This window comes from Musa acuminata, chromosome BXJ3-8 (assembly GCF_036884655.1).
Source record: "Musa acuminata AAA Group cultivar baxijiao chromosome BXJ3-8, Cavendish_Baxijiao_AAA, whole genome shotgun sequence".
NCBI classification, from domain to species: Eukaryota; Viridiplantae; Streptophyta; class Magnoliopsida; order Zingiberales; family Musaceae; genus Musa; species Musa acuminata.
In genome coordinates this window covers 2,515,665-2,537,552 of record NC_088356.1, presented here as the reverse complement: position 1 = coordinate 2,537,552, position 21,888 = coordinate 2,515,665, and the positions used below count along the sequence as shown (strand labels likewise).

General features: G+C 46.2%; 4 protein-coding genes across 4 annotated transcripts; all 4 read left to right on the top strand.

Annotated features, from left to right (window-relative positions):
• The first annotated feature begins 620 nt into the window (after positions 1 to 620).
• LOC103994355 (pentatricopeptide repeat-containing protein At1g11710, mitochondrial) lies at positions 621 to 3,241 on the top strand. The gene is made up of 2 exons (XM_009414678.3): positions 621 to 2,939; positions 3,110 to 3,241. The coding sequence occupies exon 1, from the start codon at positions 740 to 742 to the stop codon at positions 2,765 to 2,767; it is 2,028 nt and encodes a 675-aa protein (XP_009412953.2). The 5' UTR covers positions 621 to 739; the 3' UTR covers positions 2,768 to 2,939; positions 3,110 to 3,241.
• A 408-nt stretch (positions 3,242 to 3,649) lies between these two features.
• LOC135644578 (probable protein phosphatase 2C 62) lies at positions 3,650 to 8,504 on the top strand. The gene is made up of 5 exons (XM_065162281.1): positions 3,650 to 3,807; positions 4,571 to 4,819; positions 4,935 to 5,211; positions 7,645 to 7,799; positions 8,260 to 8,504. Exons 1-5 carry the CDS (start codon positions 3,775 to 3,777, stop codon positions 8,395 to 8,397), a joined length of 852 nt encoding a protein of 283 aa, XP_065018353.1. The 5' UTR covers positions 3,650 to 3,774; the 3' UTR covers positions 8,398 to 8,504.
• A 1,799-nt stretch (positions 8,505 to 10,303) lies between these two features.
• On the top strand, positions 10,304 to 11,264 carry LOC135644549 (ethylene-responsive transcription factor 4-like). Its single transcript, XM_065162217.1, has one exon. The coding sequence runs from the start codon at positions 10,346 to 10,348 to the stop codon at positions 11,087 to 11,089; it is 744 nt and encodes a 247-aa protein (XP_065018289.1). The 5' UTR covers positions 10,304 to 10,345; the 3' UTR covers positions 11,090 to 11,264.
• Positions 11,265 to 17,035: 5,771 nt separating this feature from the next.
• On the top strand, positions 17,036 to 21,621 carry LOC135645680 (LRR receptor-like serine/threonine-protein kinase GSO1). The gene is made up of 2 exons (XM_065164314.1): positions 17,036 to 21,133; positions 21,233 to 21,621. Exons 1-2 carry the CDS (start codon positions 17,806 to 17,808, stop codon positions 21,619 to 21,621), a joined length of 3,717 nt encoding a protein of 1,238 aa, XP_065020386.1. The 5' UTR covers positions 17,036 to 17,805.
• The last annotated feature ends 267 nt before the right edge of the window (positions 21,622 to 21,888 follow it).

Below are 21,888 nucleotides of genomic sequence, written 5' to 3'. Positions count from 1 at the left end.
GCACTTTCTCCCAATTGCCCAGAATCCTACCGGATCCACGTGAGAAGACAGTTAGTTGTGTTGGCTCGACGTGGGACCCTTACAGAAAGCCATAGACTCACTCCTCTAATCACGAGGCCCGTATAGTAAGGGTAAGACGGGAGGCGGGCCGCACAGCGTTGGATCCGACGGGTGATCTTGGCTGGGCCTTCTGTGCGCGAAAATTGATGCTCTCGGGGGCCTTCATAAATTAAAAGCAGACCATATTATTTATTGCATTCTAAAGACACATAAAAATAATCAATATATACATTACATTTGCTAAGATTAAGAATAGAAAATGCTTCATGACTAAATAAGTAAAAGAAAAAACTCGGCTCACCTCATAATTCTGCTGAACTTATTGTTAATGTTGTAACATTAATCTCCAGAAAATGTTAATTACTATCAAATATGTCATTTTTAACTCAAAAAACAAAAACAGAGATAAGACGCATCGCCCTTTTTATGTTTGAATTTTAAGAAAACGTTTTTAGTTATGGCAACAAAAACAAAAAAAAAATACTTTTCGCTGTTCTCTTTTTTGTCTTGGAAATGCCCAAATGGGATCTTAAAGCTTTCTTCCTCTGAACCTCCTCAAACCCCTTCCCTGCCCTCACCCTCGCCCGCCCCCCGCTCGCCGTCCTCCTCTCCTCCAATCTTCAGACGCCCTTCCATCTTTGTACCCCCGAACCCCTCCACACATCCCCCAGAATGCTCTATGCTCCCTTCCTCACTCCGTTTCCTTGCAAAGATCCCATCTTTAATCATCCAAATCAGAGGGTTTGGTTCTCCATCCCCTTTCAGAAAGCCTCATCCCCTTCCACCTCCTCCAATCCTCGATTCCGAAGCCGTCTTGGAAGCAGTATGCATCAATTTGAGGCGCCGCGACTGGAATTTCCTGCAGCAGTTCTCTTCTTACCTCGTCGGGCCGTTAGTCCGCCGAGTTATCCTTCGTTGTCGGTCTTCGCCTCGATTATCCCTAGATTTCTTCAACTGGGCATTGGAGCAACAGCGGAACAACGAGCGCTCTTCTCTTGATTTAGATACGTATTCTGTCCTGATTCATGTCTTGGTGTCTGCGAGGATGTTTGACGAAGCTTTGTGCATCATGAGACAATTGATGCAAGAAAGGCGTGTCGCTGCGCTGGAGCTATTGGATGCTCTCGCTCGAAGTCGTAAGAGGTACGGCGGGAGCCGTGATGTCTATGATGCCATGGTCCGGTGTTGTACTCAGATTGGCGCTACCAAAGATGCTTGTTTGGTGATGGAGACGCTGCGAGCAAGAGGTGTTTGGGTGTCTGTTCATGCCTGCAATAACTTGTTGAACCATCTTCTTATGTCGAGTCAAGATGGCGGAGTTGCGTTCTGGGAGATGTACAAGGAAATGCTGGCACTGGGGTATGTTGAAAACGTGAACACCTTCAATTTGGTTATCTATGGCTTATGTAGGGAATGTAAGATTAGTGAAGCTTTCTCGGTGTTTTACCGAATGCTAAAAGGAGGGGTTTTTCCTAATATTGTTACCTTCAATATGCTCATCGATGGGTGTTGCAGAAATGGTGCGCTCAGTTTGGCTTACGAACTTTTCAAGAAGATTAAGCTTGTGTCAGGGAATAATACTGAACCTAATGCTGTAACTTTTAATTGCCTCATTAATGATCTCTGTAAGGCAGGGAGGGCAGAGGATGGTGAGCATGTGGTTAAGAAAGACATGCTAAAAAAGGGATTCCTACCTAACCTGAGAACATATGGGACTCTGATTGATGGCTATGCAAGAGAAGGGAAGATGGAAGAAGCTCTCAGGTTATTTATCGAGATGTTGGATGATGGCATGGTGCCTAATGTTGTTGTGTATAATTCGCTCCTGAATTGGCTCTTAAAGCAGGGTCACATCGAGGAGGCTTGTTTCTTATTGTCGGACATGAGGAAGGTGCATGCTTCTCATGATCATTACACATACGCAATTTTGGTCGATGGCTACTGCAGGAATGGATGCATGCAAGAGGCTTTTGGATACTATAACCAGTGTAGAGAAGAGAAATTGGTGAAGGATGTGGTTCCCTACAATAGCCTTATCAATCATCTCTATAAGCAAGGGAGGGTCTGTGAAGTGAAACAGCTTCTGGGAAGGATGTTTGTTAGCTGTCTGGCACCTGATGTGGTTACTTATAGTACGTTAATTGATCGATTCTTCAAAGATGGAAAAATAGATGATGCTCTAAAGGTATATGATGAAATGATAGAGGTGGGGCAAAGGCCTAATCTAATTACATACAATTCAATCATTCATGGTTTCTGTCAAGTGGAATATGTAGATATGGCACGATTAGCCATAGAGGAACTGAGAATTTCAGGTATGCTGCTCGATGTAATCACATATAACACTGTGGTCAATGGATATCTTAGGAGTCAGAGGGATGAAGAGGCATTAGATTTATGCAAAGACATGCAAAAGCTAGGCATAGCAGTTAATGGAGTCACTTGCAACATATTTATGAATTACCTCTGCAAATTTGGATACTTTGAACAGGCAAAAGGGCTCTTGAGGATTATGCTGGATGGAGGCTTGAGTCCAGATCAAATAACATATACGACGATCATTACTGCACTCAGTAAAAGTTCCCGAGCGAATGAAATTATTGAGTTACATGATAATATGGTGCTTAGAGGAGTGCCCCCCGATGAGTATACTTACAACACCATTGTTAGCTGCCTCATTCAAGGAAAGGCACATTCCAAATCATGATGATTAGTGATTTTAGAAATGTATACTGTCAATTAGTCTGACCATTTCTTGATGTCTAAAGAAATATGCTATTGGATTTTCTTTTAAACCACTTGTTGGATACAGATCTTTATGATCATATCTAATGAAGCCTAGGTTTCTTGTTCTCAAACTGCAGATGGTTGTTGTAAAGGTAGCTTTCATATCTTTGTTGTGATCTGACCTTCATCAAGTAATACAGTTAAAAGCTTTGCTGCTGTTTAATTCCTTGACTCATTATCAGCATATTTCTGTTGCTTACTTGGTCGATAGAGAACACAAGTTGTTGACCTCAGCTATCATTTAATTTTTTTGTCATTTCAGGATTTCTCTCATCCAAGTTCCCAATCAAGCTTGATCGCTATGCATTACCTTATTATTCTGCAGTCTCAATATGCATCAACCGGTACTGATTATTCACCCATACACTCTAATTGATTATTTAAATGAGGTGCGTTCTAAAGTCGTGATCGAGTCAAATTGGTTCTCAACGTGTAACCAAAGTCTTAAATTGTGATTGGAATCAGATGAGATTAATATATTGTGCCACTGAATCATATTGAAACAATGTAGGCGTCTCTTTCACTGGAACCTAACGCGTGCTTGATATCGTCGCCGCCCAGAATCAAACACGTGGATTTTAACGTCGATCAAGCAACGCGGTGGAAGTCAACGGGGTGGCTCCGGCCGTCGGCTCGGGGCACCCACGCAGCACGTTTCAGGTAGGGCTTCCTTCCGTGCGACGTCGGAGCTGCCAAACACCGGAAGGTGGGTTTTCATGGATGATGGAAAGGGGGGCCCACCCCTGGAATGTCCCACGAGTCTAGTTATGCGATATCCTGTCTGGGGCTCTAGGGGGAGATCGGACGGTGGATCTCACACTAGATCCTGTGTCAAGCGAACGACGCCTTCATCGGTCCATTTCTTTCAATGCCTAACTTTCCTTAACCAGATTGGTTTCGAGTACATGGTACGAGCAGGTCTCAAGAATGACGGGGAGGGAGATCTTGCAGAAGATGAAGGTGCGTTGACTTCCGTCACAGATTGCCTGAATTGCTTTCTTTTTTTATTCCGTGTTGGAATCTGTTTAGTTCTTCCAAAACTAGAATGGGAGAATGTCGATTCATGAAAAGAATTCTCTTTTGCGCGGTCTATTATTGCTCTTCCTGTTGTGCATCTTGAGTAATGTTCTTGCCCTGATTAGGATCATACTTGTCATACGATCTGCTCTTTCAATGCTTGCAATTTCTGTTTTCATTATGAGTCTAAACTCAATAGGCGGTGGGAATTTTTAGTCCTGTAAGCAGTGTTTCAATCTCTTGTAAAGTCTTAATCTCATGAATGCTACTCTTCAGTTGCTTGTAGTAAGTCCCAAGAGAGCTACAAGATTGCTATGATTAAAGGGATTTCTCTCACCATATTAGCATTTTTGACAATCATATGGCCTCTTTGATATAATCAATTTCTGGTACAAGCCAAAAGCTCAATGTCTTGTTATTAAAAAAGAGATGGCCTACCATAAATTGGTGTAAATAGTTATCCAGAGAGCTCTCTGTGTAGTATATGCCTTCTACCAGCATGTCCAAAATTGTCGAAAACAACTTTTTACCATGATCAAGTGTGGGCAAGTCCTTGTTGTGATGCTTCAGTTTGATTTTCATACTTCATAAACTATCTTCTTATTTTTCTTTGTTTGACAAATTGTTGTTTTGTTTTAGCATTTTGAAGCCATTTATCATGCGGTTTCCAAGTATGATTTACTTAGATGTCCTGATATTCATGCAGGTTAAAGCGGGATTTGCTTCATCATCAGAAACTGGAAAGGGCAAGACCAAGGTCTCTGGCAGATGTATTCGACATGGCTATCACTTGATGAAAGGGAAATCGTATCATCCAATGGAGGACTATTTGGTGGCAGAATATAAGAAAGTTAATAACTATGAATTGGGCTTATTTGCAATTTTTGATGGCCACTTGGGCCATGCTGTTGCTGATTATCTGCGATCTCATCTATTCGAGAACATATTGAAAGAGGTAAGGGCACTGCAGATTGCATATTTACTTTATAGCATATGTAGATCATTAAACTATGGAATTTCAAATAGTAGTTGCAGGAATGAATATAAACTTCCCTAACCTTTCCATGCAGCCTGAATTTTGGAGTGACATAGAAAGTGCAATAAGGAAAGCGTACGAGAGAACTGACAGTAAAATATTGGAAAAACAAGCTGAGTTGGGAAGAGGAGGTTCTACCGCAGTTACAGCTATCCTAATTGATGGTGTGAAACTTGTGGTAGCTAACATTGGAGATTCTCGAGCAGTGATTTCCAAGAGTGGTGTAGCCATACAACTTTCTGTTGATCATGAACCAAGCAAAGAGCGACAGTTGATCGAGGGAAAGGGTGGTTTTGTGTCAAACATTCCTGGTAATCAATGATTTCCGGTTTTGGTAGTCTTTTTTTTTTCATATTTGAACTTCACAATTTATTTAGAATCTCTGAATAACACTTTTGAGCAAGTTATACCTGAATTTTTATTCAATTTTGGCAAGTTGCAAACTTTGAGGTTTTGGCTTGTACCTGAATTTCTCAAAATTTGTTGTACCCGAATTGCAAATTTGTGTTCTTGGATAGGATAAGTTTTAGGTCAGAGATAAATTGTGGGTAACCATTTGATTTGATACAAGTATGCCTAAAGGAGACCCATAAATTCATTAATCAGATTGGGTGAGTCAACTTGGACTAGTTGTGTGAGAAGAGTTTGAAGAAAACTTGAGAAACTTCATTAAAACAATAAAAACGGGTCATAATAGCTCTTAGTTTTGACTATTGATATTGCTCTCAACAAGGCTCAATAGATTAAAAAAAAACTGTTGCACGTCTCAAATAATTAGGACATGTGGCTTAAGGACAATCAACAACAAAAATCTGTAATGTCTCAACTACATACGGTTGACCAAAACTTTGTATACGGTAACATCTCTAGTTAAATCAAGATTATTCAAATCTGACTTGAGGACAATATAGTTTATCTAAAACCAAATGGCATTTCGTAAATGAAGTAAAAACGATGAAGATTTCTAAATTACAATCGGATAACCCATAAGAACCATACTATACTCTTAATTTTAGTGTTGCTAATAGCATGTGTGCCACACAGCATCTCCGATAGATTGTCTTTCTTAGGCTGAAGAAATATGAACTCAGAATTAGATCATTTGTTATGTATTAGTATAGATAAATATCATGCTAAATCTTCACCATGATACATAAGCCCATTTATGGCGTTCACTGATAAAACTTATGCAGTTGGCCTTATGTGAGATAACTTTTACACACACGATGCACATTAAGAGAACAAATGAGTATAATTAATTAGCAATTTTTAGAGTTATCATGAGAAAATCAGATTATTTACACGTGTAATATCTTTGTATCGATTGTATTCACATGTTTTAATCTGATATTCTCATGGTGGCAAAAGATTCATATGGTCAACCCTATATAGCATGTGAATACAATCGATACAAAGATATTACACTTTCCCTTGTTTAAAGATGAGGACAATAAACTTGTTATCTAGAGTATGGAATAAAGTAGCATATCGTGATCTTTGAACACATCTACAAGATCCTGCATCTTTCCATTGTAGTGCTTGCTGAGTGTTGACTAAATTTAGTTGATATGGCTACTCATATGCAAGATAATCTTTATTTTCTGTAAATATATTTGTATGTCATGGACACACTTTATAGTTAACTAAATTTAGTAAATATGGCTACTCATGCATGATAATCTTTATTTCTGTAAATAGAATTGTGTATTTGTATGTCATGGGCACACTTTATACTTTACCAGGCCAAACAATATAGTTATAATTGTTAGTGATCAAAATGCACACTAGATATATAAATTTGATGCTTTTAATCATGTCTAATCACTTTGATTTTCATCATCAATTATTCCTTTCTGGATCAAATTTTGTGATTGCCACATTAGAAGCTCCAAGCAGCCATAAACTTGCTGTCAACAATTGAGGAATCAGAGTTAGATTGAGGATGAGGGCAATATGACAAAAAATTGGACTACCTAAAAGAATGGTGTTGCGTTTTGTCTAGGAAGCCCAACTTTGGTATTTGTGGTTTAAGCTCTAGGAACAATACAATCCCACATTCTGAATTCCTATTTGTGTTATTTTCATACTTATTCCCAAGCATCACAAAGTTAACTTTGTGTTTGCATGGTGGTTTTACCAAGCAGTCCACTGGCTAAGTAGAGGTTGGAGTGGTGCCAACAACACTTAAATCCTTGCTCAAAGCATAATATGAAATTAATATGTCAGTGATTCTTCATAGAACAGTAGCTTTGATCTTCCTGCATTTTTTTTGTCTAAGTTAACCAGGAAAAGATGACTGACATGCACATAGCTCATGGTGATAATTCACCATGAATTTACAGGGATGATATGTTACTAGAGATGAGGGTTTAAATCTTGGTTCATTACTGGTCTCAACAACCGGTCAGACCAGCATGGTAGTTGTTATGGGTGTTATCACCAAAAAAAAAGTACCATAACGGTGTTTGGTTGGACTAGTAAATGCTAGTAGGTGCCTACTAGTCTCAATGATATTTGAAACGTTGACTAGAACCTAGAGTTTGGCTGTTGTGCCCACTTAGGATCATCTTATCATTCATATCATAAGAATCATTGTGTATAGCTATATGCACATTTCATTGTTCGATTGATATACAAGTTATACATTGTAAACAATTGTCTACACTTTTGGAATTTGATAGTTTAATATTAACTAGGAGCCTTAAAGAATTAATGAAAAATTAAAATCAAGTCTGTTGTTTCAGGCGATGTGCCGCGTGTGGATGGACGGCTGGCTGTGGCGAGGGCATTTGGAGATCGGAGCTTGAAGGCACACCTCAGTTCTGAGCCAGACGTAGCCGATGAAATCATTGACGAGGATGCAGAGTTTCTAATCCTTGCAAGTGATGGATTATGGAAGGTGAACTCATTTAATTGTTGATTTGTGGGCTTTTCTTGCACTGGGTGCAGTGTCTTTCAAAAATTGCATCTATACAGTTGATTCATAAATTTCAAGTTACTCATAACACGTCTCAACATCTAAATGTGTTGTGAGACGATGTTACACATAGTACACAGAGAAAAGAGATGTGATCATACTAAGTAATGGTCTTAACTATGATTCTTCGTTCATTCTGGACTAGCACTTACCGGATGGTGTGAACTGGTCCGATGACTTGTTGGGTTGACGGTACGGACCATAGCACATGCATCTCAATATCATGTATTTTCAAATCTTAATAAAACTTTTGTGGTACTTGTCAGCATACCCTGTCGATATTTGATCACAAGTTTGATATATGAAACCGCAAATTATGGTGTTTTTGTTCCGTTTCCTTTTTTTTTTTGCTTGAGAATGTTCTATCTCTGTGTCTGACCAGGTGATGTCAAACCAAGAGGCAGTGGATTTCATAAAAGATGTAAAGGATCCTCAAGCAGCTGCCAGGAATCTGACAGAGGAGGCTGTTGCAAGGAAGAGCAAAGATGACATTTCTTGTATTGTAGTTAGGTTTAACTAATGTTTCAGAACATATTAGTTTGGACATTTGGGGCAATATGGGTTTGTATGATATGGTAGATGAAAATATGGAGTGCAATCTCAATAAAATTGTATTTGATCTTCCCATCTCTAAGTGTCATGCACAAGTATATTCTACTCCCATTTTATGGCTGAAAACACCACTGGAATGGTGAAGAATGCTACTCCTTTTATTGCAAGTGAATAGAACCATTGCTGAAGCTTCAGATAGTGTCTTGTTTCTGTCGTCCCCCTTGGAGGAACAATACGATCATGTGATGCTAAGGTATCAAAGATACGGTATCGGGTTATTGGTCATGTGACATCATGATGCTATTCACATGGCATCAAGATGTCGGTCATATTATCATCTTTATATCAAAAAATAAGATATATATATATATATATATATATATATATATATATATATATATATATATATATATATATATAAGATATTTGACTGTCACAAATTAATAATTGTCAATGTAACCAAGTTAATTTCAGCAATGGTCGTATATTATTTTGTATCAATAGGTTCTGTACATAAAAGCGAACCTCAATACTACTACGATAAAATTATTCTTTTGTGATCTAAGTGATTAAGCTTCGAGTAAGCCACGGAAACAATCGCCCTGGAAAGGGTAAGATTCTTCTCATGCTCTTTAAATCTACTAAACGATGACTTTAACGAAAGCTAAAGTCACATGAGTTTTCTCTTTCATCTTTTGATACTTGGATACTTCGTTCTACTAACGTACTAACTCCAACAGCAAATTAATGATGTATATTTTTATGGTATTTAAAATAAAGGAAAAAAATATTTATATGAAATTATTGAGGTCGGCATTTTTACCAGTGGGCCGAGTGAGGACGGGATCCGATCGTATCGAACTGGTGAACCGTGGTCCGAGTTGCTGCACGAGGTGTGAGCGAGAAGGACCAATTAGAAAGGTTCAATCATTGTACGAATGTGGACGTACTAACTGTTTGATACATACCGCGTACTATGTACTGTATCACGTCCTTCATGTTCTCGCAAGCGGGCATCAGCTCCACCACGCCCGCCCCTTCCCGTATTGGAGTCGGTCATCGTCCTCCATCGTCCGTTTCCAAGCCGGTGGGCACCACCGCCCATCTTAAACCAAACCCCCCGCCGCAATAATTGCGTCCCATCCCACGCGGGGCACATCCACCCGTGAGACGGCGCACCGCCCACCACCACCCGTCGAAACGTGTCGAAAACCCAATGGCTCTCCTTCCCCCCGGCACCGCTGTCGGTCGAATTGACCCGGTTCAACACGGGACGCTGACCCACCCCGTGATTCCGGTTACTCGCTGCGGACCAGATCCATGCCAACTAACCGTGGCCCACGGCGGAGTCCGTACGAAAACCCCCCGACACCTCCACGTACGATTCCTACGCACCGCTCTTACGAGCCACGAAGGTAGCTCAAAGCCCATGGTTCGGTACCTCAACAAGAAGACGATGGGTGCGTCGGCTGTGCGTCCCGTATCATCACGCCCTCCCCAGTTGACGCCGTTATGGAGACGAAGAGGGGAAGCCGCCGCGAACGGCGTGTCCCGATCGTTTGCCGCGTGCCAAGTACACAGCCCTCGAATTACGGCATTTCCAGCGTACCAAGAAAATTAAACCCATTACCAAAAAGCATATTACGTTTGGTGGGCCCCAATGAGAATGTGTGTAGGAGAGTCTCCATGGGTCCGTATATCAGGTGCGTCTGGAGAAAGGATAGAGTGGTCATAATTCCGACGAGGGCGGCGAGATAAGACAGTCAAAGCGCTCGTTGACTGGGACGAATCGTGCTTATAATTTCTAATCCCTGCTGTTTATTTCCCTCGAGTTGTATTTAAACCCCGCATCGCCGCAGGAGAGGGACGAGAAGAGGAGGGTTGTAAGAAGGCGCAAGGGTTTGTGATCCTTTACCATGGCGCCGAGAGCGAAGGCGGCCAACGACGTAGGTGGTGGAGAAGGGAAGGAGGAGCATTTCCGAGGAGTGAGGAAGCGGCCGTGGGGGCGTTACGCAGCGGAGATTCGTGACCCGGTCAAGAAGAGCCGCGTCTGGCTCGGGACCTTCGACACGGCGGGGGAGGCCGCGAGGGCCTACGACGCCGCCGCCCGCGAGTTCCGCGGACCCAAGGCCAAGACCAACTTCCCATTCCCGGACGCCTGCATCAGCCCCAGCCCCGTCGGCGTCGCCTCTGGCGGAGGGGGTTCCGGAAGCCCCAGTAGCCAGAGCAGCACCATAGAGTCCTCCGGTCCGGAGGAGGCGGCGAGGGCGGTGCCCTCGGTCGCCGTTCCGCTCCCTACCTCGCTTGATCTCGACCTCCTCTACCGTGGCGGCGGCGGATCCCGCTTTCCCTTCCAGCCATACCATCCGGCCATCCCGGCGGCGCAGCCCTTGCTCTTCTTCAACGCGATCGCCAGATCCGAGACATCCCCTGTGTCCGAGGCGGCAGTGACCGGGTACCACCGCCACCTGCCGCTTTGTCCGCCGATGATCGTCGCCTGCTTCCAGCCGCCGCCGGCCGTCGTCGCCCAAAGCGACTCCGACTCTTCCTCCGTAGTCGATCCCCCCCCGGACCACCGCTCTCATCCCCCGGCGCCGGCGTCCAAGGCGTTTTTTCTCGATCTAGATCTCAACCTCCCCCCGCCCGCGGAGGTTGCCTAACCCTCATGCCTGCGACCGCCCGATCGTCGCAGGAGCTCATCGAGTCTCGCACATTCCCATCCGGTGAAAGCACGCGATGTCCAAGAAAGAGAAAACATTGTATATATATTTAACTTACTCTTTTTCCACCGAGACAGAAAAAAACTAGAGCCGTCGATCTCGGAGATCAGATTTATTTCTCGGTGTCGGCATGCCGCTTATCTTTTTCTTATTATCTAATTAATTTTCATGATAAAAAATACTTGTCCATGTGTTGGCTGGCGGCACGTCTGTGTCTCCCTCCGTTCGACGTTCTCCTACCCTTTCCGATTTAACAGTCGTGCGGCCGGCCGCTGTGCGGATGAGCGAATCACGAGTGACGTTGCCGGGACCAGGAACTACGCTTGCTGACGCCGGCTACGCCGACACGTGTACGTCTCTGCCGCTTTCGCGGATGTCAGGGAGCGCAGAGACGGGCGGGGCTTAACGGCGGTTTGATTGACGGCGGAGGCAGGGAGCCGTCCTCGCGTGGGAATATTCTCGCGTAAGTTTCGCGCTCGTGAGGGTGGGCCCGCGTCGGATTGCGTGGGTGGCGAGGCGGTAGCTCGGTGCGGGCCCCAGAAATATACGCAGAAGATTTTGCTATTCTTTGCTTACTGTCCCTGTTATTTGAGAGTTCGTCGTCGTTTCTGGTTAATGATTTAGGTGGGAAAAAGGGCGGTGTTGTTTGGGTAGATGTTCTTATTCGCAAATAGTGGTGCCGCAACGAGGGGATCGAGTGGTCCAACGAGGAGGGCCGGAGGTGGGAGGCGCATGATGGGGGAGAGAGGTGACGATTTGGCGGGTGGTGGTCATACAGGATCGGCTGTCCGAAAGTAGTCAGAATGCCAAGCTGATGTATGACGTGGCGGTTTGTGGACGGTGAATCTTCCCTTGTTCTCTATGAGGGTCCGTCTTGCCGGCGAATAACGTGTCAAGCAGCGGGCAATTCTGTCGGCCGTGTGTGCTCCAGCTCAGACGAGTCGTAGTCATTAAGTTATGCGTCGCTGTCGGATGCGGTGGCAGGATGGCCCGCACGTCCGCAGCCGCCTCGCAGCGCCACGTTTCGCAGGTTGCCCCCTCCCGTCTGCGGATGGCCTTCAATAAATTACATACAGTTTAATTTACTGTCGGTGCACGTCGCGATGTAACACGGCACGATGGAGAGATGCGACGCACGAACGACCCGTACCCACCTGTTTTGATTGGTAGAACATGCCGGGCCCATCGTGTAGCCTCACAGGGTAAGGAACGGGGTTTTCGTTCTTTATTTCAATGTCTGCCTATTCCTTTCTCTCTTGAAGACACGGGATTGGTCGGTCGGCGGTCGTGCGTGCGTGTGACGCGTAACGCCGTTACAGTGAAGACCTCGCAGTTCACGTGGTCCACTCGACGTTGGAAGGACGCGGACCTACGGCCGATTCCGCGTACCGTAACCGCCTTGATCCATCCAGCATGTGCCCCCACGCATCCAATCATCATCTTCGAACGTGCACGTCGTGATCTAAGTTGGATCCTATCGCGGCACACGAGCTGTCTCCACAAAAGTAATCTACGTCCGTGGACAGCTTGCAGTGGCGGTGGTGAGGGGGCGACACCTTCGATCGATCGATCAACCGCAGCACGCTACGTGTTGTCCTCGCGTTACCATGACAGCAGCAAATCGATATCAATACTAGACGGCAGGCTGGACGTGACACCACCGGCCGTTCTGCGTCCTATTTTTCGCCCAACCTGCTGTGATGCTATTTGTCCGAAAGCAAAGGCAGCGGACATATCAAATCAAACAGAGAAGTCAATGCACCGCGCGGCGGCCGCCGCTTGTTTGTATATGTCGTTAAGTGTAGGTGTTCGAGGCCACGCTTCACTGCTCACGCACGCTGCTGCTGCCGCTTCTGTTCTCTTCAAGGACACATGTTTATCAAAAAAATAAGGGTTGGGAAGAGAGAGAGAGAGAGAGCTGGATGATGATCAAGAGTTTTACGTCCAGAGAAAGGTGCTTCTGGACTATGGTTAGTCAACCTAACTAGCATAAGGTGTTAGGTGAGGTCAAGCTGCAGACTCGGTTCCACCTGTTCCATCACAAGAGAAGCCTGCTCGGCCTAAAGAGCCATTAAAGCCACTGGTCCAGCTAAAGAGAACCAAAGCAGAAGCCTGTAAAACCTCAAGTACAGGAGGTTGTGAACTAAGCGAAGAAATCCTCTAGCATTTTTAGCATTTGTTCGAAGTCTGTCACCTTCCGAGATATTGATCTCCACATTTCCAGGATTGCGTCGATTCGGTTCTCTCGAAATGCTGAAAACAGTGTTAAGCATTGTCTGATTACATAGATGTGGTGCGATTGCGAACCACATGTGGGAATTCTGCTCCTCGTAGATATCATGGACATTCCAAGAACAACAACAAGTGATTTAGAGGCACAAAACTCAAGAAGGGATGTTCAAAAGCAGAGAGCAGGTGAGGCTTCGTGAGCAGATCATTGCAGTTTCTGCAGGAACACATATGTTGGCCTATAAGCCTGGAGCACCGGGCATGGTACAATCCACAGCAGCTGCAATTCCAGTTCACCAGTCTCCACGTTCCTAAGCCTGAGGATGATGTCTTGCACAACCTTTGTCCTCTTTCCACACCATGGCACTCTCATCTGCCAAGCAGTTCTTCCTGTTGAGCTTCACGGTGGTGATGATGGTGTCATTTGGGATGTCAGACAAGTTCACCTTGACTGCCTCTACAAATGGATGGATGTGGATCTCTGCGTCGCCCATCTTGTCACCACGGCTGAACGTGTTCTTGTCAGAAACTTTCTCACAACCAGAGAATTAATGTCATAAATCCTCTCAAATTTCGCTCTAAATTAGACTTGAATTATGCACCATTTTCCCACGAGTACATCTGCACTACTCAGGAAGGTTATTTGATTCTTAATTTTGCATTACTTCAATATATAGTTCCTTCATCACCTTTTTATGTGTGGGGGTCATGAATTCAGTTCATTGGAAGATCAGATGGTTATACATGTAACGAGGAACAAAAGTGCATCGAGAGTAGAAAATTGATTTACGAGTAACATAAGAAAATTTTCTACTTCCAAAATTTTTATAAATAAAGAAAATAATTTAAAATTTTGAGACACGATATAGAAAAATGAATATTAGATATGTCTAATATACAAAAATATAAAAACAGAAATATTAAAAACGTCTAGTCCCATATGCATAGGATTGTATAAGGTGTTTTCAAGACAAGAACGTTTGAGCTCCCAATGTGTCACATATACGAAAAGTCACCCATAATTAATTAAACTTAAAAGGATTATTGGTTAATGTAATATCCACGTAAACCTCTAGCATTTACATATTTTTTGAACATAAGCTATCGTGTCCTTACGCAACATTAATTAGTAGATATTTAATTGAAGTACCTTGAAAGTGAAGGTTTGTTCGCCAATATACTCCCCATAGATACCGTAACCTCTCGACTTCCCATCATTTTTTACTTTGGTCCTCGCTTATATTTGTGTGTAACAATTAGACTCAAGAAAAGAATGAGATCTCTTAAGCCCCCTCCTCAACCTGTAGTTTCAAGAATTCACCCTAACTCAGCCCATTGTCTAGCATGCTATTCCATAATCCAAGATTGTCACGACCGAAGAAGGCCCAATACCGAGCTGACAACAAGAACACTGAGAGGGTGAGTCAGTGCTCAATCCACGCCTGATATGTGGCTAATTAGATCGAGGTGGGTGAACTGCTTTTCTCAGGATTACACTGGCAGTTTACTATGCTACAGCAATTACTGAGTGGAAACTGGAAATGTGTGATGAGGAAGGATTCAAGCTTCTTCTTCGATGACGGCTTCCCGCTTTGTCATTAGGTTATCCACGTGTAAACACCCTTATCGAGATTATAGATATGCACACAAAGACTGGTGTTCCTCGGTGTTGGAAGCTGCTTATGGTCGATCACGTAGTAGCGTACTACTGGTAATGTCTGCAGTGACCTTTCTTCCCTGTCTAAATTTCTACACGCACAGGAGTACAGTGGATGGAGGCCTAACCTTCTCTATTATAGTGATCATCAGAACAGTCTCAACTCGGATGATCTGCTGCTGTCCACATCTCTATTCTAGTCGTCGGAACTATCTCCTCTATGGCTTACCAAACCTACCCGGAACTTGAGAATCCAAACTCCAGCTCAAATCTGGATCCAAAAGTTCAACCACACACCTATCCAAAAGACTTTTGTCTTACAATTCTACCAGGCAGGAGCTTTGCGAGCCTCCTCTCACTGGTTTGGTTTCTGTTCAAGAAACAAGAAAAGCTCCAACCTTGCATCCACCTGCCTAACCTCTGTTCATTGAACGAAGGTGGAATCGGTCACCCTGAGCATTGCCACTTTTCAGAAGAGTCAACCTTGACATCAGACTTCAAGTTTCCGTGCCTTCATATCCCTTTCAATGTCCTCATGTGTGTGACTCACGAGGCATCGAGACATCAAGCCACAAATGCTGATTCCTGCCAAAGTACATAGAGAGCTCTTCACATGTGACTCGGCTAAAGTTTGGCTTCGGCCTGTCCTACTGTGTGGACGTAGTGGATGCCGGTGAGTTTGAAGACTGCCGGAAGTCAAGAATGGGGAAACAAGAATTTCCATGGTCTGCTTGCCACACTATACGTGGAGATTTCTTTGAGATTTTGTTTGATTCGGTCTTGATGAATACTAGAAAAGCCAATTACTAAGATTAAATTTCTTGTTGTTTCTCTTGGTCTGACCTCTACGGATTGTTTACTTACTGCCACACAACCAGATTCTCTATCCTCGCGGTCACGATGACTGCACCAATAGAGGTACCTCACTTGGCTAGCTCATCTTTGAATCCTGGAAGAGCAGCTATGGTGGGGTAGCACATTGACCATGGTATCATCCAGTGCTGGGACACCTAACTTCGTGTGTGAAGCCTTGTCAGATTACAAGCTCGTCAAACCCTTGAGATGTTGATTGGTTTGACAATATGGTGGGTGATTTCAGCAATTATTTCTTGCCAAAACAATCTTGTTTGCCTTGTGTCATGTAAGTCATACAATGACACCGGCATGAAGCTGCCTCAGAGTCTGCATGTTCTTCGTTCCCAGTACTGTCTAAACCTGTGCATGCAGAGTCCAGTTTGGAGGTTTATTCTGCTGTGATTGATGATGCTGAAGGCTATATGTAAAGAATGCTCTGTTCACCCTTTCTCTCTCTCTCGCTCTCTCTTCTCCATCCATCATCAATCTTCATGCTGATTCAACCATATCCTATGATCAATCAACTAGTAAACAAATTGTTACGTGTTTCATTCAGCTTTTGGATCATTGCTGAGTAGTGGTGGTGAGGGTGAGAGGCAGTGGGCATAACTCTTGCTCCAATCATGGAAGGCATTCTCGCCAAGCCATCGGATGCGTCAAGGCTTCGCTTTAAACCATTTACAGATGAAACAAGGGATGGGAAACAGATCAAACACATGTTGAACAAGGCACGTAAAGTTGCTTGTTATGCACACAAGGTGTTCAATCATTGAGCAAGCATGAACCACACACAGAGGTGGTAGAGAAAAAACCTTAGAAGATCCAAACAGTGGTGGTTTGCCAAATTGTAGGCTTACTAATCACAAAAGCCATGCATAAGTTTCCTTGTCCAAACTCCATAAGCCTTATATGCAGCGGGCAGTAATTGACTTGTTGCTGCATTCTTTCCCTTCCCACCTGCAAAGAAGAAATGAGAGTACATGGAAGACAGCCGTGTGTACGGTGGCTCAACCTCGATCATACTGCAACGCGGATTGGTTTGCGTGAGGAGATTATGAGCGAGGAAAAGAGGAGAAGACGACATGCAGAAGAACCACAACAAAAGACCAAGTTGCAGGGCGTTGCTTAATCTGCAAGTGAGGAGAAGGGAAGAAGACATGCACAAGAAGACAATAACACGCAGAAGAGAGAAAGTTGGAGGCTTGTTTGATGCGTTAGGATGATCGACAATAACATGGTGAATTGCTGAAAACATTGTCAGCTGTGTTTGAACCTGAAATGTTTTTGGCCCATAGATTGATCGCTGAAGTCCAACCTAAAACAGCTGTGGTTGTGCAATGTAAAACCTCAATCAGGTCAACATGCAGGTCCTTTCCTAGAGAAACAAAAAGTCAATGTTGTGTCCTGCAGTTCCCTGACAAAGGCATTTCTCAACTCATGTGTCTCTGTCACGGACCGATGCCTATAGATGAGCTTTACGTCCACCTCATCCTCTGCCTCCTCATATATCAATCAGGCCTGTGAGGGAGAGCCGCATAGCACGAAAAGGTTGAGAGAAATTGTGATGTGTATTTTCTCAAGATCAATACAAATCTTCTTCCCTGCCTCTTCTCTCTCTCTATTTGGCTTGATTTACCTATCGCCTCTCTCTATTCTTTCTCTCCTGTCCATGTAGACGAGATCAATATTCCGTTCAAGTAATAGCGTCTGCAAAGGTTGCTTGTGGAGACCCGTAACTCTCTCCTTCTCTCCTCTTTAATCTCTCCATTTCCCCCACACCATACGCAGCCCAAGGCAGCACTCAGCAGTGATATCAAGAACGCAACCGCATCCCTGCTCTGATGCATGCATGCATGCGTGAGTGCAGCCAATATCCTTTACTCTTCTTCCTCTTCGCCACTGCTAATAGAGAGAGATGGCCGAGTACCAGAGGATGATACCGGTCGTCGTAGCCGTGTTGGTGTTTTCTTTCCTATCTCCTTTGGCTCTCGGTCGATCCTTGGACTCGGTGGACTACGTGGAAGTCCTTTTGGAGGTGAAGAACTCGTTCACGGAAGATCCCCGGCGAGTGATCCACGATTGGAACTCGGATAACCAAGAGTACTGCTCTTGGACCGGAGTCGCCTGCGACCGGGACTCGGCAGTGGTGGCGCTCAACCTCTCCTCAACCTCCCTGGCCGGCTCTCTCTCCCCTTCCCTCGGTCGGCTAATTCGACTGGCCACCCTCGACTTCTCCTCCAACCGGCTCACAGGCGCCATCCCGAGCCAACTCGGGCGCCTCTCCGCTCTGACCGCTCTCTTCCTGTACTCCAACCATCTCTCGGGAACCATTCCCTTCTCGCTCGGCTTCCTCTACAGCCTCCGAGTCGTCCGGCTCGGAGATAACACGGGCCTGTCGGGGCCGATCCCTGACTCGTTCGGTGATCTCCGCAACCTGACCACCCTTGCCTTGGCCCTCTGCAACCTGTCCGGCCCCATCTCGAGTCGACTCGGCCGGCTGACTCAGCTCCAGAACCTGGTCCTCCAGCAGAACCAGCTCAATGGCCCGATCCCCCCGGAGCTCGGTAATTTGGCCAACCTCCAAATCCTCAACCTGGCAAACAACACGCTCCAAGGCGAAATACCGAGTCGACTCGGCGAGCTGAGCTTACTCTCCTACCTCAACTTGATGTCCAACCAGCTTAAGGGTACCATTCCGGTCTCTCTCGGCAAGCTATCCGGCCTTCGCGTTCTGGACTTGTCGATGAACGAGCTCGAAGGAGAATTCCCAGCCGAGCTCGCCCAGCTGAGTGAACTCGAGTATCTGGTCTTGTCCGACAACAAGCTCTCCGGCCACCTGCCGGAGAATCTCTGCCCGAACGCAACAAAGCTGGGGTACCTATTCCTGTCCACCAACAACTTCTCCGGTCCAATCCCGGCCGGTTTAGCCCAGTGCTGGTCCTTGATGCAACTGGATTTGGCCAACAACAGCTTCACCGGTGACATACCGGTTGAACTCGGTGAGCTCACTAATCTTACTGATCTCTTGCTCAACAACAACAGTTTGACGGGTTCGATTCCTCGCGAGTTCGGTAAACTCAGCATTCTCCAGACGCTGATCCTCTACCACAATGAGTTGCGAGGCCGACTGCCGGAGGAGATAGGAAGGTTGCGGCAACTGCAGATCCTTTACCTCTACGAGAACCAGTTGTCTGACGAGATCCCGTCAGCGATCGGGAACTGTTCGAGATTGAGGATGATGGATTTCTTCGGGAACCAGTTCTCCGGCAGAATCCCGGCGAGGATCAGCGAGCTGACGCAGCTGAGCTTCCTGCACCTGAGGCAGAATAACCTCTCCGGCGAGATCCCTGCGTCGTTGGGCAATTGTCGGCGGCTCACGGTTCTCGACTTGGCCGACAACCGGCTCACAGGAGGAATTCCGGCGACGTTTGGGCTCTTGCGCTCGCTTGAGCAGTTCATGCTTTACAACAATTCACTCGATGGAGGCATTCCCGACGAGATGTTCGAGTGCCGGAATATTACGAGGGTGAACTTATCCAACAACCGGCTCAACGGAAGCATTCTTCCGCTGTGCGGATCGAGCTCGCTCCTGTCCTTCGATCTCACCAACAACTCGTTCGACCAGGAGATTCCGGCGCAACTGGGGAATTCTCCGATGCTCGAACGGATTCGGCTCGGGAACAACCGGCTGACCGGCCAAGTGCCGCCGGTGCTCGGAGGCATCGGCGCCCTCTCGCTCCTCGACTTATCCGGCAATTCGCTGACCGGAACGATACCGGAGGATCTATCATCTTGCAGGGGGTTGACCCACATCATTCTGAGTGATAACCAGCTCGATGGGGTCATCCCGACGTGGATCGGGAGCTTGCAGCAGCTAGGGGAGCTCGAACTGTCGTCGAACAGCTTCTCTGGGCCTCTTCCTGTCGAGCTCTTCGATTGCTCCAATTTATTGAAGGTCTCGCTTGACGATAACTCGTTGAATGGCTCGCTTTCTCCTGAGGTCGGCAAGCTTGCTTCTCTCAATGTGCTAAACTTGGCCCACAACCAGTTCTCCGGGGCAATCCCTGCATCCATAGGAAGGTTAAGCAAGCTGTACGAGCTCCGGCTATCGCAGAATCTGTTCTCGGGGTCAATCCCGGTCGAGCTCGGACAACTGCGGGACCTGCAGAGTGCGCTGGACCTCAGCTTCAACGACCTCAGTGGGGGAATCCCGCTGTCGCTCGCGTCAATGATGAAGCTCGAAGATCTGAACCTGTCGCACAACTCGCTGACCGGCGAAGTCCCGCGACAAATCGGTGAAATGAGCAGCTTGGTGACTCTCGATCTCTCGCACAATGACCTGCAAGGGCAATTGGATGGGCGATTCTCTCGATGGCCACCGCAGTCGTTTGCGGCCAATCGTGCACTCTGCGGCCGGCCTCTCCAGCCATGCGGCATTGCGAGTTCCACCAAACGACGCTCGACGTTGAGCTCTGCAGCGGTAGCCGTGGTCTCTGTCGTCGGGGCGCTGGTGATCGTTCTCCTACTGGTTGCAGCTGTGACATGGATCAGAAGGTGGTACACGAAGAGATCGAGCGGAGTCAATCGCGCATCTTCGCCGATCGGGCATCGACAACTGATCACCAAAGGCTCCATCAGGCGAGAGCTTACATGGGAAGCGATCATGGAGGCGACGTGCAACCTGAGCGACGAGTTCGCCATCGGTTCTGGCGGGTCGGGGATCGTCTACAGAGCCGAATTCCCGACCGGCGAGACCGTAGCCGTGAAGAAGATCCTGCATAATAACAGGGAAAACTTGATGCTGCAGGAAAATAGCTTCGTGAGGGAGGTCAAAACACTCGGCCGGATCAGGCATCGGCATCTAGCAAACCTGTTGGGATGCCTAAGCAGCAACCACGGCGAGCATCTGCTGATATACGAGTACATGGAGAAGGGTAGCCTGTGGGACTGGCTGCACAAGCCCGGGGCGAGCCAGAAGAGGAAGCGGGAGCTGAGTTGGGAGGCCAGGCTGAGAATCGCGATCGGCCTCGCCAAGGGGGTGGAGTACCTGCACCATGACTGTGTGCCGATCATACTTCACAGGGACATCAAGTCCGGCAACGTGCTGCTCGACGGCGACATGGAGGCTCACCTGGGCGACTTCGGGCTGGCCAAGGCGGTCGCGGAGAGTCGCGGGAGCGATTCGACCGGCAACACCGAGTCTGGCAGCTGCTTCGCCGGATCCTACGGCTACGTTGCTCCAGGCACGTCCCGTACTTGCAACCAAGCATTCAAGATTGCTATATCTACGTTATCGTTGCATCCATCGACTAAAAAAATCTTGGTGCTGCCATTGTGTTCAGAGTATGCTTACTTCCTGAAGGCGACGGAGAAGAGCGATGTATACAGCATGGGGATAGTGCTGATGGAGCTCGTGAGCGGGTTGATGCCGACGGATCGGACCTTCGAAGGAGACATGGATATGGTGAGGTGGGTGCGGGCTCGGATGACGTCGTCGTCAACAGCGGAGCGGGAGGAGTTGCTGGATCATGCTCTGAAGCCACTGGCACGGCACGAGGAGTCGTCCATGTTCGAAGTGCTCGACGTGGCTTTGCAGTGCACGAGGACGGCGCCTGCGGAGCGGCCGAGCTCGCGGAAGGTGGCCGATCTGCTGCTGCACATTTCTCTGAGAATGCCTCGGATGAGCTCTGGAAAGAAAGTCGCACCATATAACACGCGGAGAAAAAGATAGACTTGAGCTTGGACAGTCTTAGATCAGATGATGAACAGTGGTTTTGTGTTTGTAAAGTTGGCTCTGAACAAAGCCCATATGGTAAGCAAATTCAATCTCAGTATTCCTTGTGAGATTTTGGTGATTGTCAAAAGATCCTAAATAAGAAACAACATTGGAAAGACGATTATTAAGTAGAGTCAGATAATTAAAATACTAAACGGAATGACAATCTGTAAATCGACTTTAGATATAAGTTTGATTTCCTCGTCACGTCAGACGCAGGAC